Source organism: Solanum pennellii, chromosome 12 (assembly GCF_001406875.1).
Source record: "Solanum pennellii chromosome 12, SPENNV200".
In the NCBI taxonomy this organism is placed as follows: Eukaryota; Viridiplantae; Streptophyta; class Magnoliopsida; order Solanales; family Solanaceae; genus Solanum; species Solanum pennellii.
The window spans coordinates 81,870,209-81,888,843 of NC_028648.1; the positions used below are offsets into that span (position 1 = coordinate 81,870,209).

At 34.8% G+C, this 18,635-nt stretch overlaps 2 protein-coding genes across 2 annotated transcripts; both read right to left on the reverse strand.

Moving 5' to 3' along the window:
• Positions 1–5,244: 5,244 nt before the first annotated feature.
• On the reverse strand, positions 5,245–8,403 carry LOC107006586 (myb-like protein X). Its single transcript, XM_015205101.2, has 4 exons — positions 8,368–8,403; positions 7,155–8,142; positions 6,649–6,797; positions 5,245–6,499 (listed from the first exon to the last, which is right to left on the reverse strand). Exons 1-4 carry the CDS (start codon positions 8,401–8,403, stop codon positions 5,693–5,695), a joined length of 1,980 nt encoding a protein of 659 aa, XP_015060587.1. The 3' UTR covers positions 5,245–5,692.
• Positions 8,404–14,466: 6,063 nt separating this feature from the next.
• Positions 14,467–16,421, reverse strand: LOC107005485 (UDP-glucuronate 4-epimerase 6-like). The gene is made up of 2 exons (XM_015204087.2): positions 15,998–16,421; positions 14,467–15,851 (listed from the first exon to the last, which is right to left on the reverse strand). Exons 1-2 carry the CDS (start codon positions 16,332–16,334, stop codon positions 14,824–14,826), a joined length of 1,365 nt encoding a protein of 454 aa, XP_015059573.1. The 5' UTR covers positions 16,335–16,421; the 3' UTR covers positions 14,467–14,823.
• Between the last annotated feature and the right edge of the window lie 2,214 nt (positions 16,422–18,635).

Here is an 18,635-nt window from a genome sequence, read left to right on the forward strand (position 1 = left end):
CCACCACCACCCCCTCCAAAAAAAATAAGTAAAAAATTTAAAGTTTGTTTTAAGAAAATATTTCAAATTTTAATTTTTTGACCTCACCCCACCCTTACCAGCGACCCCCCTCCCAATCAGCCCCCACCCCCAAAAAATTAAATTAAGTTTGCTTTTAAAAATTATTTCTAATTTCAAGTTTTTATATTTTTACCCCATCTCACCCGCACCCACCCAATGCCTGCCCTACCACCTCACCCTCCCCCTCAAAAAAATTTAAATTTATTTTTAAAAAATATTTTCAATTTTAATTCAAAAATTATTTTCTATCAAAAGATATTTTCTCAAAAATAATTTTCATTCATAAATCAAACACTATAAAAAAAAATTCGAAAAATATTTTATAGTCACCAACTAAACATGAGAAAATAAGTCAAAAATCGATTTGTTTTTTCAAGAAAACCTTTTCTAGGAAAACATTTTCCATGAAAATATGCTCCTTCATACCAAGCACACCCTAAATGACAATATTTAGCATATATTTGTTACATTTTATTATCTTCTCAATCTCAAATTCAGTATAAAGAATATTGTATAATTTTAGGTCACTCACAAGGATATTTCGAAATAAGCCTTTTAAAAATGTGTGATTTATCATTCAGCAAATATGATATGTTACCTAGTATAACTCATAAAAATAATTCGGTGATCTAAAATAACCTTCTGGTGATATAATGTATATAAATTGATAGCTAGATTTATTTTGACTTTCGATATACATAGGTCTAACGCAAATATAAATTGCTGAATTCACTTAAGGATTGTTATTGATCCGAATTCCAATATCATTTTAGGAAAAAATTTACACAGATATCTGTTGAGACCTTATCTACGGAGTCGGTAGGTTACGACGGCAAAAACAACCCATTTTCAAGGTTAAAAGAGCCTCAGAGCAAGTAAACCCTCCATTATGTCGATTTTCATGTACTATATAGTCCACCATCTTTTTTGGTGATCCGAAATTTCGAAATCATTTTTCTCAAAAATTTACACGAATGTCCGTTAAGACCTTATCTATGGAGCCTATTTGTCAATACGGCCAAAACAACCCATTTTCAAGGTCAAACTAGCTCCAGAGCATGTAAACCCCCTATTTTGAGATTTTCGTGTGCTATAATCCACCATCTTCTTTGGTGATCAGGATTTCGAGATCATTTTTACCAAAAATATACACGGACATCCGTTAAAATCTTATTTGCGGAGCCGGATTGTCACCACGGCCAGAATGATCCATTTTAAAGGTCAAACGAGCCCAAAGAATGTAAATCCCCCATTTTGCCAATTTTAGTGTGCTATAATCCACCATTTTTTTGGTGATCCAGAATTCCAAAATCATTTTTGTCAAGAATTTACACGGACATCCGTTAAGACCTTATATATGGAGCCAGTTGGTCACCACGGCCAAAATAACCCTTTTTCAGGGTCAAACGAGCCCCAAAGCAGGTTAATCACCAATTTTACCGATTTTTATGTACTATAGTCATCCATCTTTTTTGGTGATCCGTAATTTCGAGATCATTTTTGTTAAAAATTTACACGGACGTCCGTAAGACCTTATCTATGGATCCTTTTGGTCACCACGGTCAAAACGACCTATTTCCAAGGTCAAACGAGCTCAGAGCACGTAAACTCCTATTTTACCAATTTTTGTATATTATAGTCCACCATTTTTTTTTGGTGATCGAGAATTTCGACATCATTTTTGCCAAAAATTTACACGAATTTGTTAAGACCTTATCTATGGATCTGGTTGATCACCACAGTCAAAACGGTCTATTTTCAAGGTTAAACGAGCCCTAGAGCAAGTAAACCCCCAATTTTGTTGATTTTCGTGTGCTATATGTCCACCATCCTTTTTGGTGATCCGGAATTCCGAGATCAATTTTGTCAAAAATTTACACAAACGTGCGTTACAACCTTATCTATGGAGCCAGTCAGTAACCACGGCCAAAGCGGCCCATTTTTAAGGTCAAACGAATCCACAGCAGGTAAACCCCTCATTTTGTCAATTTTTGTGTGCTATAGTCCACTATCGTTTTCGTGATCCCAAATTCCGAGATCATTTTTGCCAAAAATTTATCACCATCTTTTTTGGTGATCCAGCATTCTGAGATCAAGTTTGTCAAAAATTTACACGGACGTCCGTTAAGACCTTATCTATGGATCTGTTTGGTTATCACGACCAAAACGATCCATTTTCAAGGTCACACGAGCTAGAGCACGTAAACCCCCGTTTTGTCAATTTTCGTGTGCTATATAGTCCACCATCTTGTTTGGTGATCGAGAATTTTGAGATTATTTTTGCTAAAAATTTACAGAACATCCATGAAGACCTTATCTATGGAGATTATTGGTCACCCCTGCCAAAACAGATTATTTTCAAGGTCAAACAAGCCCAGAGCAGGTAAATCTCCCTATTTTTCTGATTTTCGTGTGCTATAGTCAACCATCTTTTTTGGTGATCCGAAATTCTGAATTCATTTTCGCTAAAAATTTACATGGATGTCCGTTAAGACTTATCTATGTAGCTGATTGGTCACCACGATCAAAACGACCCATTTTCATGGTCAAACGAGCCTAGAGTAGGTAAACATTCCATTTTGTTGATTTTCGTGTGATATAGTCCACCATATTTTTTGGTGATCCAAAATTTCGAGATTATTTTTATCAAAAATTTACACAGACGTTTGGTAAGACCTTATCTATGGATTCGATTGGTCGCCACGATCAAAACAGTCCATTTTCAAGGTCAAACAAACCCCAGAGCAAGTAAACCCCCCATTTTTCAATTTTCGTGTACTATCTTCTTTGGTGATTCGAATTTCTGAGATCAATTTTGCCAAAAATTTTCATGGATGTCCGTAAATATCTTAGCTATGGAGCATGTTGGCCATGAGAACTAAAACGACCCATTTCCAAAGTCAAACGAGCTCCGGAGAAGGCAAACTCCCTATTTTACCAATTTTTGTGTGTTATGGTTCACCATCTTTTTTTGTAATCCAAATTTTGTATTTTTGCCAAAAATTTTCCGTGGACGTCCGTTAAGACCTTAATTATGGAGCGAATTGACCCTAACGGCCAATACGATACATTTTCAAGGTTAAACGAGCCAGGAGAAGGCAAACCCTCCATTTTGTCGATTTTCATTTGCTTTAGTTCACCATTTTTTTTTGGTGATCCAGAATTTTGACGTTATTTTTTTCAAAATTTTCGTGGACGTCCGTTAAAACCTTAGATATGGAGGTAGTTGGCCTTGACGGCAAAAACCACCCATTTTTTTCAAGGTCCAATGAGCCCCGCAGCAGGCAAGCCCCTTCATTTTGTCGATTTTGTGTGCTAAAGTTCACTATCTTTTTTGGTAATCCAGAATTTCGACGTAATATTTGCCTAAATTTTTGTGGACATTTGTTAAGACGTTTGCTTTGAAGTTAGTTGACCTTGACGACAAAAAAAAAACTCATTTTAAGGTCAAACGAGCTTCAAAGTAGGCAAACTCCTCATTTTGCCAATTTTTGTGTGCGTTATAGTACACCATCTTTTTAGTGAACTGGAATTCCGACGTCTGTTTTGTCAAATTTTTTTGTGGACGTTCGTTAAGACTATAACTATGGAGTTAGTTGGTCCTGACAGCCGAAATGACCGATTTTCAAGGTCAAACGAGCCCGGGAAAAGGTAAACCCCCTATTTTGCCTATTTTCTTGTGCTATATTCCATGGACTTTTGGTGGTCCAAAATTTGCCGTTATTTTGTTAGAAATTATTCTTGAACGTCTGTTAGGACCTTAGCAATGGAGCTAGTTGGCCCTAATGGCCAAAACAACTCATTTTCAAGGTCAAAGGAGCCCCCGAGAAGGCAAACCCCCCTCTTGCCGATTATCGTGTGTGTTATAGTCCATGGATTTTTGGTGATCTAAAATCCCAACGTCATTGTTGCCAAAAATTTTGTGAACATCCGTTAAGACCTTAGTTATTAAGCTAGTTGGTCATAACACCCAAATGACCCATCAAACGAGCCCTGAAGCAGGAAAATCCCCCATGTTATCGATTTTCGTGTGCTATAGTCCATGGATTTTTGGTGATCTGGAATCCCAACGTCATTTTGCTGAAATTATTATGGATATCCGTTAAGACAATAGTTATGAGTTAGTTGGCCCTGACGGCCAAAACGACCCACTTTCAAGGCCAACCTAGCCCCCAATAGGTAAACCCCATATTTTGTCAATTTCATATGTTATAGTCTATGGATTTTCGGTGAACCGGAATTTCGATGTTATTTTTGCCAAAAATTTTGTGGATGTATGTAAAGACCTTAGTTATGGAGCCAGTTGGCCCTGACGACCAAAACGATCCATTTTCAATGTCAAACGAGCCCCGCAGCAGACAACCCCCCATTTTGCCGATTTTAGTTAATTCACCATCTTTTTTGATAATTCAGAATTCCGACGTCATTTTTGCCCAAAATTTTTTGTGGACGTCCGTTACCTTAGCTATGGAGCTAGCGGACCCTGACGGGAAAAAAGGTCCATTATCAAGGTCAAATGAGCCTCTAAGAAGGCAAATCCCTCATTTTGCTGATTTCTATGTGTTGTTCGCCATCTTTTTGGTGATCCGAAATTCCGATATCATTTTTGCCGAAATTTTTTGTGGACATCCGTAAGACCTTAGCTATGAAGTCAATTGCCTAGACGGCCAAAACGACTCATTTTCAAGGTCAAACGAGCCCCGAAATTCCGACGTCATTTTTGCCGAAAGTTTTCATGGACATCTGTTAAGACCTTAGCTATTGAGTCAGCTCGCCCTAACCTCCGAAATGTACTAAAAGGTTATCTAATTCCTGTAAATTGGCCCCTAATTAAAAACTAATTACTAAATGTTCATTGATAGCGTAAATAATTTTATATGATCGAATTAATTGTTTTTCTTATTTTATCAGCTATCTGTTTTCTTTTTTAAGGTTACAAATCTTACTCTTTTGTGAAGGTTATTGCTGGATTGATTTCATAATTAACCTCATATTGAGAGATTAATCTAGTATCATTAGTGTATTCAAGTTACACTGTTTCGTGTTGCCAAGTATTATTATGCTTTTTTTGGGGTGTGAGACTCCAAAGATCTTAGCTCTTGGAAATTTAGCAACACTTATAAATAACAATTTTTAATACTATTTTTGTTAATCAGGAAGTGATAAATATGGATAAGAGCTAAGTGAATAAAATAAAATGAATTCAGCTGCTGCTACTTATATTTGATTTTTTTTTCTTCCTTTTGCCCCCTCTTATCTTACAATATAGCAGAGTTCTATATTACAAAATCAAAATTTGTGTGGAGTTGTACAGACCACAAATACTAGTTTTGTTTACACTCACAATTAGAATGGCATCTAGGCTTTTATGCATGCAACCTCCTACACACAAAGGTTAGTTTCATCTGGGGCTGTAACAGTAAAATGTTCAAGCACATGGCAACAAATGGTTTTTGTGTCAAGCCCGCGAGAAAGAACAGCAATGGTGATCGATGTACCTAACTGTTGAGTCAATATCAGAACGGCCATCAGAGTAGGAAGGTGAGAAAGAATCCAACTGAGAGCCCAGCATAGGCATTTCCGAGCCAAATAGCTTAGTTTGGTCCTTCGAAACTCATCATGTCAACAGCAGTTAATAAGGTATTACGTATGGGAGAGCAAAAACATCAGCAGAGTCTATTTGCAAAGCTTCTGACCATACCTGATGGTCCTTAGCTTCATCAAGACACACGTCGGGTTTCCTAACCAGAGTACTCTTGCTTCCAAGCAACCATTCCTGGTCATCAAATCCAGACCACCCGTCCATCTTGGGAACTGAGAGTATCTGGTTCAGATACTTGGAATCGGGATGAGGAGGTCTTTTAGACGCTTCAGCAATATGATCAGCACCAGGAGACATGGAAGAAGCCTTTGGTTTAGATTGAACCAATGTCTTTGGTTTAGACATAGTTAATGGCTGACCTTTAATTGTACCATTGACCCTGCACTCCTTGTTTCCAACCTCGATATCAGTGGCAACTCCGTGCCTGTTGGGTAACTTAATTGTACCATTGACCCCAAGCTCCTTGTTTCCCATCTCAATATCAGTGGCAACTCTGTGCTTGTTGGATAACTTAATTGCACCATTGAGACTCTGCTCCTTGTTTATCACCTGAATATCGGTAGTAACACCTTGTTTGTGGGAAGATAACATGTCTGCTTTTTGGTGAGTCTCCATGTTTGACATCTCAATATCAGTGGCAACTCCATTCTTGTTGGATAACTTGACTGTACCATTGAGACTCTTCTCCTTGTTTATCACCTGAGTATCGGTGGCAACACCTCCTCTGTGGGAAGACAACACGTCTGTTTTTTGGTGAGTCCCCATGTTTCCCATCTCAATATCAGTGCCAACTCCATGCTTGTTGGACAACTTACTTGTACCATTGAGACTCTGCTCCTTGTTTATCACCTGAATATTGGTGACAACACCTTGTTTGTTGGAAGATAACGTGTCTGCTTTTTGGTGAATCTCTAATCTCTTTCCATTCAGTGTGGGCTGATGAGAGGATGAGGGCCGCAGCAATTTAGCAGGCNGAGACTCTGCTCCTTGTTTATCACCTGAATATTGGTGACAACACCTTGTTTGTTGGAAGATAACATGTCTGCTTTTTGGTGAATCTCTAATCTCTTTCCATTCAGTGTGGGCTGATGAGAGGATGAGGGCCGCAGCAATTTAGCAGGTCTGACTTCATTCTCTGTACATTGGAACAGAAAACAAGCAAACACTAATCAGTCAAACCCAAAGAACAATCAAAGCTGAACATGCTTGCTTCAATTTATATGAAAATATCGAAGATAGTGCTTACTAATTACCTAACAGACAGCTACAGCAAAAAACATAAGAAACAAATCAGATACACACTTGCACAGCTTTTCTACTATCAACAGGGANATATCGAAGATAGTGCTTACTAATTACCTAACAGACAGCTACAGCAAAAAACATAAGAAACAAAGATACACACTTGCACAGCTTTTCTACTATCAACAGGGAAGGTAAAGCAATATAGTATTCGATAAAATAACAGATGCTAAATTTTTTGTTCACTCACCATGCAGGAAACCATTTGTTTCAATATCCTTTCTTTTTCTATGATTTCCCTCTGTGACTCCAGCAATGGTATCCTTGAGTACAACTGGAGCTTGGTGGTTGGTGTTACTAACACTGACAAAATTGCTCCGATTGATGTCCTCTGATTTATCCTTTTCACTTTTCTTGTGTGCACTTTTGTCCTTCCCCTTCTCTTCCTTTTTCTTTTCTTTATCCTTTCCATGACTTTTCGCATCCTTTTCTTTTTTCTTCTTCTTGTCTCTTGGTTTGTCATCTCGTCTTCCTTTGGATTTCTCTTTGTCCTCTCTCCTGTTCTCAACATTCTCTTCCAATGGTGGTAGCAATCCATGAAAGTTTCTCTTTTCCATCTCTGAAAAGCTTGGAAGTTTTGCATTAGCACCAATTCTCGGTTCAACTCTGAGTTGTTGTCCATCCATCTTGTTGCTAAAATCACTTCTCTCCTTGTTCTTTTCCTTTTCTCTAGCCAAATTACACGAATCCTTGATATACATACTGTTTGACTTCGCATCCCTTTTCGACTCAACTGGAAATCTCTTAGCCAACTGACTGACTGCGCCATTCTGGTCATCTCTAAGCCTCCTAGCCAAATCCTGCACATATTTAGACTCCTCTGTCTCAACAACGGGGAGGCTGGATTTAAAGAGCTTTTCTGCAAGCTGGCCATGAGACTGATCATGGAATTTCGCTTCCTGTGAGTTGATGCTTTCATTTTTGTAATCTCCACTAGGAAGCTTCTGTCCGCTAGAAGCCCCAGGTGGAACAGCAACTTTTGCCTCTTCAGAGAGGTCGCTTCTCTCTTTATCCTTATCCTTGTCCTTTTTGTCCTTGTGTTTTTCCTTCTTGTCCCGGTGTTTATCCTTTTTGTCCTTCTTTTCTCTGTGTTTCCCATCACTTCTGTCTTTATCCCTTTTTTCTTTACCTTCTTTCTTATCCTTGTCCTTTTTATGTTTTTTCTCTTTCCGCTTCTCCTACAGAACAGGAAAAAATGGCAATTCTATATCAATAAATGAAGAAACCTGAGGCAAGAAATTAAATTCTAGAAACCGAGTAAAAGCACCAAACTTCGTAATCAGATTTAGGAGTTCAGAGGAAATCCTAAATATAGACTACTCGAGCATAAACACATGAGAGCACTAAGGACATTCCAGTAGTTGCCTGGGAAAAGTACCAACAACCGGTTGAGAACCACTAACCTTCATTAGAGCAAATGAGAAGGAATACGTAGCCATACAACGTTAAATTAGTGATAAGAAAACAAAACCACAAAACAATGGTATGCAATTGCATTTAAAAAAGAGTAATAAGCACACGAACAATTTGGAAAGCAGTGAAACTTTGGCAAAGAGCAACTGAAAATTTTATCTTTTGGGATGGTCAAAGATAGCCAAATAAACCAAAAGAGAAGAAAATCGATGTAAAAATGTATCATTCTCCAACACGAGACAAGTCAACAACAAGCTTCCAACACTTTTTTCCAGCTCTACGTAGTTCACATACAAAAACAAGCTTCTACATCCTCAAGAATTCAGAACTTTAACAACCTTGAGTAAAAAGGGAACAAGCAACATTTTAACTTCCTTATTTACATCACTAAATGCACATAATTAACTACATCAGAGTTGAATCTCTGGCTCGTCTGAGAAATAAATGCCAGATTACCTCAATATATAGGAAGTTTGTTAGCCCTCATGAACAAGGAACAGGCAATTCAAGGTCAGTTCATTGCTTCCACTAACATGCGACGCCAGTTACACGACTACTAAAATGGACAAACTGTTTTGACATTAGAGTACTAAGAAATAAGATGTAGCGGTTTCTGTCATTCACAATAAGTTGATCCCTTTTCATCACTGGAGTGTTATAAGTTACCACCTTTGTTTAGCAAAAATAAATTTTGAATCCTAATGTTTAGTACACCCTCCTATAAAGTAAACACACTCCATGCTTATTAATTGTCCTTCAGCTGCACAGATAATTACAATCTCTATTGACATGGAAGGGATCTCCACAAGTTTCAAAACTTCTCGAAAATTTTCTACCTTTGAATGGGAAACATCCTTACCTCATCTAGTTGCTCCAGGTTACCATCTTGTCAGTTACATTGGGAAGGATGAGTAACAGTTCAGGAACATTGATCTTACAAGAACAAGGAATATAGCGGGAATAGGACACTAGGAAATGGAAAACCGAAGCCAACAACATCTTCTGGACGAAGTCATTCTACCGCAGGCTACATAAGAGGGAGGACCTAGGATTTCCATATCATTCAATATGGATACTGAGAGCTCCAAGGTTTGTTTGTTAGCTTGGATTGCAACAAAAGGTATATTAATGGAAGAGAACTTGAGGAAGAAGAAAATAACATATATTAGCTGGTATTCCTTCTTTCTTTTTTTTAACAGTAAAATATATGTTAGTTGGTATTTCAAGTGCAAGCGTTCAGGAGAAGACAAGAAGCTCTTACTAGAACACTGTAAAATAGCAAGTCCATTGTGGTGGACAGTCCTTAATGTTAGGAAACAATGGACGATGCCAGAAACAATTAAGCAAGCGATGAGCAGTTTGGGCGTACAGGAGGAGAGGAAAAGAGGCAAAGCATCTTTTCTTTGAATAACCTAGCTGCAGATTCAAATTCTAACCTTTTAACCTCAAATCTAACTTCATAAGGTAGCATATATAGTCCGCCACTATGAGTGGAAACTCTTAATAGAATTTATTTTTCTTCCCTTTTAGCGACTGTTTTTAGCTATACTTAGCAGCATTATGAGGTATAAAAGATATGATTTTTTGAGATTAAGATACTTCCCAATCTGCAATGTGACAATACCCTGTTAAGTTACCAGACAGCAAGACAACCTATACCTCCCTTCTCATCCGCTCTTCCTCTTAAGAAAGAAAAGAATGGGCACATTCCTACTAAAGAAAAGAATGGGGGCGTTCCTACTTTGCTGCTTCTTAGTTTTCTACTGAAGCTAAACATCCTTCTTTCCATGAGCTAAGAGCGCTCTCTTTCCCCTCACACACAAAAAGAAAGCTGACCAAAACCAGTCAGAATGTTGGTTGTTTCATGAAGCATAGCCTGCTGCATCCACAGGCAAGTGCAATTTACGCAGAACCAATTTTCCTAGGTCCATCTCAAAAAATGCTCGGGCAATACAAGGGCACCTTCTAGAAAGGTGATCACTGAATATTAGTTACAGGTCTAAGTCAGTAAGATCATATGAGAGACTAATAATTAAAAGGCCTCAGGTGAACAAGTATACACATGCAAAAGCTTGAAATTCCTTCCTTATCTAGGACTTGGGACTGCCTCAATTGGTGAACTAATTGTAAAAGAAGCTTCTTCTTGTTTTCAGATAAGTTATAGTGAAAGGAACTAGTGCTAAAGAAAATCTGTAACCATATACACCCTACTATTGGTGAGGCACGCATATTCTCTTCTGCCAAATCATTCACCTAATGTCAGATGTTGGCTCAACAAACAGCCCTAAAGGCAACAGGTGGCATATGTTCAGATATAACAATTCACATTCTAAGGAACAACAAAGGCTTTCCAGGACAATCATTTTTTATGAGGATAAGAGACATGCAAGTATTATTAGGCCTTCTGGTGTTATTTCATTCAGATGGACTGTTTATATCATGTTCTAATACGAGGTAATATAATATCTTGAGGCTTTCTGGTGTTATTTCATTCAGATGGACTGTTTATATCATGTTCTAATACGAGGTAATCTAATATCTTGAAAGTAAAAGGCAAGAATAGCAGCTTGATCAAGTGTAGAAAATATCAAGCAATGACTGGCTAAATGTGAGCTTCTGTATAAAGCAACTTCTCAAAATCTGCGACAATCAGTTGCATTGCACATTGCTTCAAATTTGGTGTTTCATTAAATAACAAGTTGTTTAGAGATAGACTATAATTTCTCAACGAAATATTGAGGTTTCTTCAACTCAAATGATTATATGGAAAAAATTCTTCGAAAATTATTATCTAGCTCCAAATTGAGTAAACTCAAAACAAGTATTTCTTCAACTTGCGAGATGGAGTTAAAAATATTCTAAATATATAGGCATATTCTAAATTTATAGTCAAGGCCTTGGGAATATCTGAAATATAAAATCTTCAATTGTATAGTTAGATATGTCTTTATTTTTAACTCATAGATACTAATAGTGATTGAATCTCAAAATGCTTGAGAAAACATCAAACAATTCATTCTCAAAATCTCATGTCTCCTTTCTTTCTTTTTTTTTAAGACAAAGGTAAGTATCTCGTGTTTCTCCTTCATGGATATCAGGGGGGTTCACTATAAAACACACATGGTACAGGTTGCCACTGAAAGAACATGTGCAAAAGCATGTTTACACAAAGTAAAATGGTCAGGCATGATATGCCCATTCATACTTTAGTAGCACATCAAAAATATTTTAAGAAAAAACGAAAAAGGAAAGAGGAAACTGTCATACTCATGATAACTAAAATGACGCCATTTAACCTGAGGATATATTTGCTTGGCTGCCACAAAAATAAAGGCATTCTCCACTAAAATCTAAGGTCTTCAAAAGGAACGATCCCCAATATCCTCAGTAAGTTCTACAGAAAGGTTAATTTTTCCAAAGGTTTTAAGACATCACACAGCAGAAATATCCACCATACAGAATCATGGTGTACCCCTTCAGACAAAAGGTGCTAATAACAAGACTGATCAATAAGTTTCTCTTTTCTTCATTTTTTATTCTTTTCACCAATGACAATAACTACAATGTCTGATGAGTTCTCCAGAACTCAATGAGCAACTTTAGATGAAAGAGACTGATCAATAATTGCAACATATCACCTTAAGAGGTCAACTAATGGATTCCACGATTATCCAAAGAAACTCAATGGGTTTTACTTGCATTAGTCAACAAAGTTCATCTTAAATCCTGAATCTTCTTTTCATATCAAAAACTTAATTCACAAAAGGAATGACTAAACCATGACCAAACAAAAGAATCAGGTATCACATCCTCATTAATCTAGAAAAAACAAGAAGCATATCCCTATACGTCTCTTTAAACAAGATTACCCTATCACTCAGCAAAGCTTCAAAAGGGTCTTCTCCATATAAATTAATCCAATCACATTACTGNCATGAGTTTCTACTTTCTGCTTCACATTTTGCATTAAAGAGGCAGACATTAAACCGTCATTAATAAAAATATTTACAACGCAGTAATTAATTAGTTTGGCATTTTAAATATGTGGTTTTTTTGTTAAAACAAAATTGTAAGTTGTGGATAATTGGATGTAATAAACTTGTATCTCTAGTAAGTGCATATTTTATTTTTCTTAAATGTGATTAATCGAACGTGATATTGTGATATAAATTATAGTATATCGATAGCTAAATATTTTATAAAAAATAAATACGATATATTTTATATGAGCCTTTTTTTTTTCTCACATTACCAATATGGAATAAGAAAATTGATTTACCTCTTCAATACGCAAGTATGTTTAATAAAACAATTCAAGAAAAAATACTCAATCTTAATTATTTACCTCCGAAATATTTGATTAATTACTAGAAAGAAATAATGCATGTGTTTGAAAAAATATATGAAATAGAATAAAGTAAATAATAATTCTCTTATTTTGATTAGACATCTTAAAATAGGATCCATTTATTTTTACTCTTTAGAGAGAGTCGTTAAATAGTTCATTTCAGGAGTGAAAGAAAATCTGATATACGTAAACTATAATGATACGTGTTATGTGCATTCGTCGTTTTTTGTTCATGGAGTAAAGATATTGTTTGATTTGAAGATAAATTATGTCAACGTAAAAAAAAAAATTATTTTTCACCCGATGTTTGTGAGCGTGTGGTTCACGCGCTTATAGGAGCGTGAAAGAAGAGTTGTAGGAGAAGGCCAATTTGCCTAATCTACATGTGGGTTGGTTCCTTCCTCATTGTGAAAACATCAGTCTTGTCCCTCCACGTTTCACTTCAAGGCTATTTTAACTATATATCTGACCGTACACGTGTCCATTTGTCAACTTCCAATCTTTGAAATGACAAAATTGAGTTCTCCATGTGGAGAAGAGCAACTAAATGATCCTTCTAGTTCTAGTATGGAGCCCACTATAGGTAGGGGCGGAGTTAGATAGGATCGAGTTCGTAATTATAGTCATCTCAGGATGTTAACATGGATATTTATTATCGAAAAATTATGTTGTCAAATACTATATTTTAAAGAACATATATAGAAAGTATGACATTTTTGATAAAAATTATGCTTTGAGTGTCGAGGTGACGAGTGTCCATTCGAATGGAGTTTAGGTCTGAAACCCCTAATAGAACAATATTTTTTTATTTTATTTTGACTGTCACATACCATTATTCTTGGATATCTCCAGCACTGACTAGGATGGAGTGTAATCATTGAAAAATTTCATTATCTTTTTTTTTTAACATATATATGATGGTTATTGAGTTTTTCTTTTTCCGTTTGTTTACTTTTTCATATTTTGTATCATTTGTAAAAAATTGAACTTTGTTACTGATAGTGAAGTGTGGTGGAATAAAGGAGAGGTATTTTACGAGGCACAAATTTAAATTATAGTTATCAAACTTCTTAAAGTTTATGTATATTTGAAATTTGAAAAAAGTCATTATGAAATTTTAGGACATTATCATGGCGTTTCACTTATAAAATTTAAAACTTCGTGACAACGGGTGTACTAAAGAATTTGTGGATATGGGCCTAAAGGTCTTTAATAGGCTTCTTTTTGTTTGGGCCTTCACTATCCTACTTAGCCCAATAACCAAACCAGCCCATGTATAAATATAGGATATATGCTCTTGAAGGTCATATATCTTGATTAGTTTCTTAATTATTAGGAAATTTGTGGATATATGCCCATGTATTAATTAAAAATAATCTCATTAAAAAAAGGATAAATTTGAATGAATAAATAGATTAAAAATACTTTTGGACTTTGAAAATTTCACTTATTTTAAACTAAAAAATCATAATAATTCACTTTTATTAGACTGTCAGTTTTATATGTTTTATGATTAGTGATATATAATACAAGAGAATTTTAAAGACACATCATGTGGCCTATCTTTACTATTTATTTTAGGATGTATGATTATCACCATTATTTTGTCTTTTAACATGATTTTACACACTTTGTTTAAATTAATATATTTAAATTTATGCCTCTTTTTTCCACTTTTAAATCTTTAAAATATAAAAACAATACAAAAGAGAACCAATAAATATAAAGCCAAAGAAAAGCATAAAAGAGAATCTTGATTTTTATCATTGATATATCTCAACTCATTACAATTAATGAAAAAGCTTATCTGCACTAATTATTTTTATTTGTACAGAAAAACTATTAATTAAAACATTTATTACAAACCCCACTTCACCAATAATCTACACTTGTCCTTTTCCTACTCCTCTCATTTTTCTTGATATATATAAACATGTAGAAAAAAATTAAACTTTCCTTTCGCCTTTTCATCCATCCGAGCGAATTATCTGATATATACGGTGGACGTCGAACCCTAATAAGTAACATGTATCGTATCTGACACAATGACTGAAATGTATCAGTACAAGCTGATTCGAATATCATCATCAATTATCACTCAGTCTTGAGAATGGTCATTAGAAGAGTCTAAATCTTTTGATTGAATCCCATAATAACTCACATACCACTTGACAAACTTCCTTAATCCACTTGACAAATCTGTGGTTGGCTTATACCCAAAATCCTTTTTAGCCAATGTAATATTAGCATGTGTAAATGGTACATCACCATTTCTAGGCATTTTAATTACATTTTTTTTAGCCTTAACATTTAATAAATTCTCCAAAATTGTCACCAATTTGTTTACTGATATTGGTGAAGTGTTACCTAAATTGTACACCCTTAATTGGGCCGGACCCTTCTTCTTGCCACCACTTCCGGTGCTCTTCTCCGCCGTGTCTAACGACCCGAGACACCCCTTAACGATGTCATCGATATACGTGAAGTCACGTGCCACCTCTTTGTCATCTTGTGTAACGTAAACGTTTATTGGTTTACCTTGTACCATGTCCTTAGTGAAAAAGAAATAGGCCATGTCTGGTCTACCCCACGGTCCGTATACAGTAAAAAACCTTAATGCGGTTAAAGAAAGACCGTAAATATGATTATACGTATGTGCAATTTCTTCACCGGCTTTTTTCGTCGCGGCGTAAAGGCTAGCTGGTTGATCCGTACGGTGACTTTCGGAAAACGGTACGTTCGTGTTCAGTCCGTAAACCGAGCTGGACGATGCCCAGACAATCGCGGGTTGAGGGTTAGCTAACTTGACCGTCTCCAATAAGTTGACAAACCCCGCAATGTTTGATTGGACATACGATAGTGGATTTTTCATCGCATACCGCACCCCCGCCTGTGCGGCTAGATGTAGTACGTGTGTGAATGGAACGATGTCGAACAGTTTAGATAACAGCTCGGCATCGTTTATATCACCTTCCACTATGAAGACTTCGTGTTGGGCCAATAACTTTTGGCGCCCACGTTTCAATGAAGGGTCATAATAGGAATTAAAATTGTCTATTCCCAAGACACCATCCCCACGTTTCTTTAATGCCATTGAGCAATGAGAACCAACAAAACCCGCCGCACCTGAATCAGAAGCGAATTCAGAATTTAATTTTTTTAAAATTTTAACTTTTATACTGGCATAATAATTACACTAACTTGTACTATTTTTATGTGTACATGCATTTATGATTTAAATTAAATCGCGTAAACTATGCAATCGTACTAACCTGTGACCAATACGGATAAACCATTGACACGTCGAGGAGTGGAGGAGTGGCGGACTTGTTTCTCCCAAGCGGCGCCACCACCGTAGAAGGAGGAGGAGAGGAGGTTATGGGTGGTGGTGTGAATATTATGATGATGTGGATTACTATTTTCCGATGAGATAAAAGAAGGGTAATTTATGATGAAAAAAAAGATTAATATTAAAGCTACTAAAAGTGTAACTCTAAAAAGAAGTTTAGAAGAAGCAACAATTAATTTTGTGCTATTTAATCTTCTAATATAACTATTATATCTCTCTAATTTCATTTCTTTGCTTGTATCAATTGGAAATGATGCCATTGATCATAGAAAAATGACCAAATATTATTTTTTTTGGAAAATAAGTAGAAAGAAATTTTATTTGAGAATATTGTGTTTGTTGAGGAATTGAGAATGTGAAGATGAGAGGATTATAAAGGGAAAAATAAGAAGAAAAAAAATTAAATGGTGGACCTAAAGAAGAGGGGCAAGAGAAAATTATGGGATTGTGTTTGTTGGATATATTACCCATATATTCTTTTTTTAGTAGTTTAATTAATAATTTAAAATAAGTATATACTATAAATAACATTAACAATAATAGTAGTAATAATAATAATAACACGTAAATTTACGAATATTTATATTAGAATAGATTATCTATGGCTACGCAATACTTTTTGGGTGCCACCCTTTCCTAATTCTGTAAAAGCGGAATGCTTTATTCACTATACTGTCAAGTCGAATCTATCTTCTCAAGACAAGTGTCATAATAAATTCTTTTCAATTTTTTTATAAGCGGTGTATTATTTCCCTATTTGATATTTGAACGTAAGCTATACTCTGCGATGAGTCTAACGGGTGTATGACCTTGCTTTATCATTTAATCTCTTTTTCGGTGTGACTAGAAATGCTCAGTGACAACATATCATCGTTGAGGCTCTCTTGCTATTAGGTTTAATTATTTATTTATCTATTTATTATTATTTTTATTCCTTATGAATGAGTCCATGTTGATTAATGTTTGTTTTTTCTTTTGTTTTTTTTTTGAAAGTGAATGGCCATTTGTCACCGACAGAATATTTTACAGTCTCATTGTTTAGATCATAGTTTAGTTCACATAATCTCAGAAAAAAAAAATACTGAAATAAATTATTTTGTAATTTTATTTTAATCAAACATGCCATAGCTAAGAACATATATTACTGAAATATGTTATACATATTATTGAGTTAAGTATTTATGTTATTGAATTTTATCGAATTTGTTAATAAAATTCTTGTTTTGATATTTCAGATACCACATGATATTTTTAATGAAATTTATTATCATATTTATGATTTTTTAGTTTAGATTTTAGTAATTAAAAACAACTAAATCTTAAATTTATAAACATCAAGATGATAACTCTGAATTCCAACCTCGACTAGTAATGAATGAAGTCGAGTGAAAAAAACATGAAGATTGAACAAGTTCTTATAGCTCCATCAAAGTTGAAAAGCACTAGGTAGGTAATATTTTTCATCTTTTCAAAATTCAGTGGATGAATTAAATTACGCGATATCATGTATACCGATGAAAAATATAGAAGATACTATTATTTAGTACTTCGATAAATTATGGCTTCCTCAACTAGCAAGCTCCCAAGGTCAATGAAAGGTTTTCGATCGACTTCATTACTAACTCGATTTGTAGTCAAATTGTATTAAAGTAATTTTCAAACTTGATGATTAATTTATATTACTTGCTTCTTCTATAACTACGCTTTGGATAATCCTATATCCATGTACATCCTCGAATCATTTTTATATTTTTAACCATCATATATAAATAAAAATATCGTCCCTCTTTTCTCAAAGGTTCGCCCATTATTTCTCTTAAAGTTTGATTAAAATCGAGTTTACATCGAAAAATTCGAAAGAGTGAAACTAGATTTATCACACAAATTTGTCGGTAGAGACTATACATGTTTATAAATGTAGACAGATATAGTCCTCCTAATTTTATTTTTGTCTTCTTTGGTCCTAATGTCAACTTCTTTCATTAATTTTGTGGTCCTTTAATTTTATTTTTTTATCAATAATATCACTCAAATTGGATTATTTAATTAAATAACCAAAAATAAAAATACATATCCTTTTTATGTCATCACATTGTTAAAATATTATTTAATCATTTGATTTTATATTATATTGTTAGATATATTAGTTTATCAATGTGAAATCTTGACTTCCTTCTAATTTGATACTTCATAAAAGATTGAGTGGAATTTTGTGATATTAATGAAACTTTAGGTTTCAAAGTGTATTATATTATATTTCAAAGAATTATAGTTTATCTAGTGGGAAAAATAGACCAATGACATATACATAATTGAAAGAACAATGATTAATGAAATGGTTATATTGTTGACTTTTGGGAACAATTTGTTGAAATTTTAGGACTCAATTATTAGTTTTTGTTAAGATATTTTTCTATTACTTTAATTTCCATGACATGTTAATGATGTCGTGACAAAAATTATTGATCGGATCGATTTGAATGCATCTCGATCATAAATTTATTGAGTATCTATTATTTTAATTAAAGAGAAATACACTAATAACTCTGCCACGGATAAAA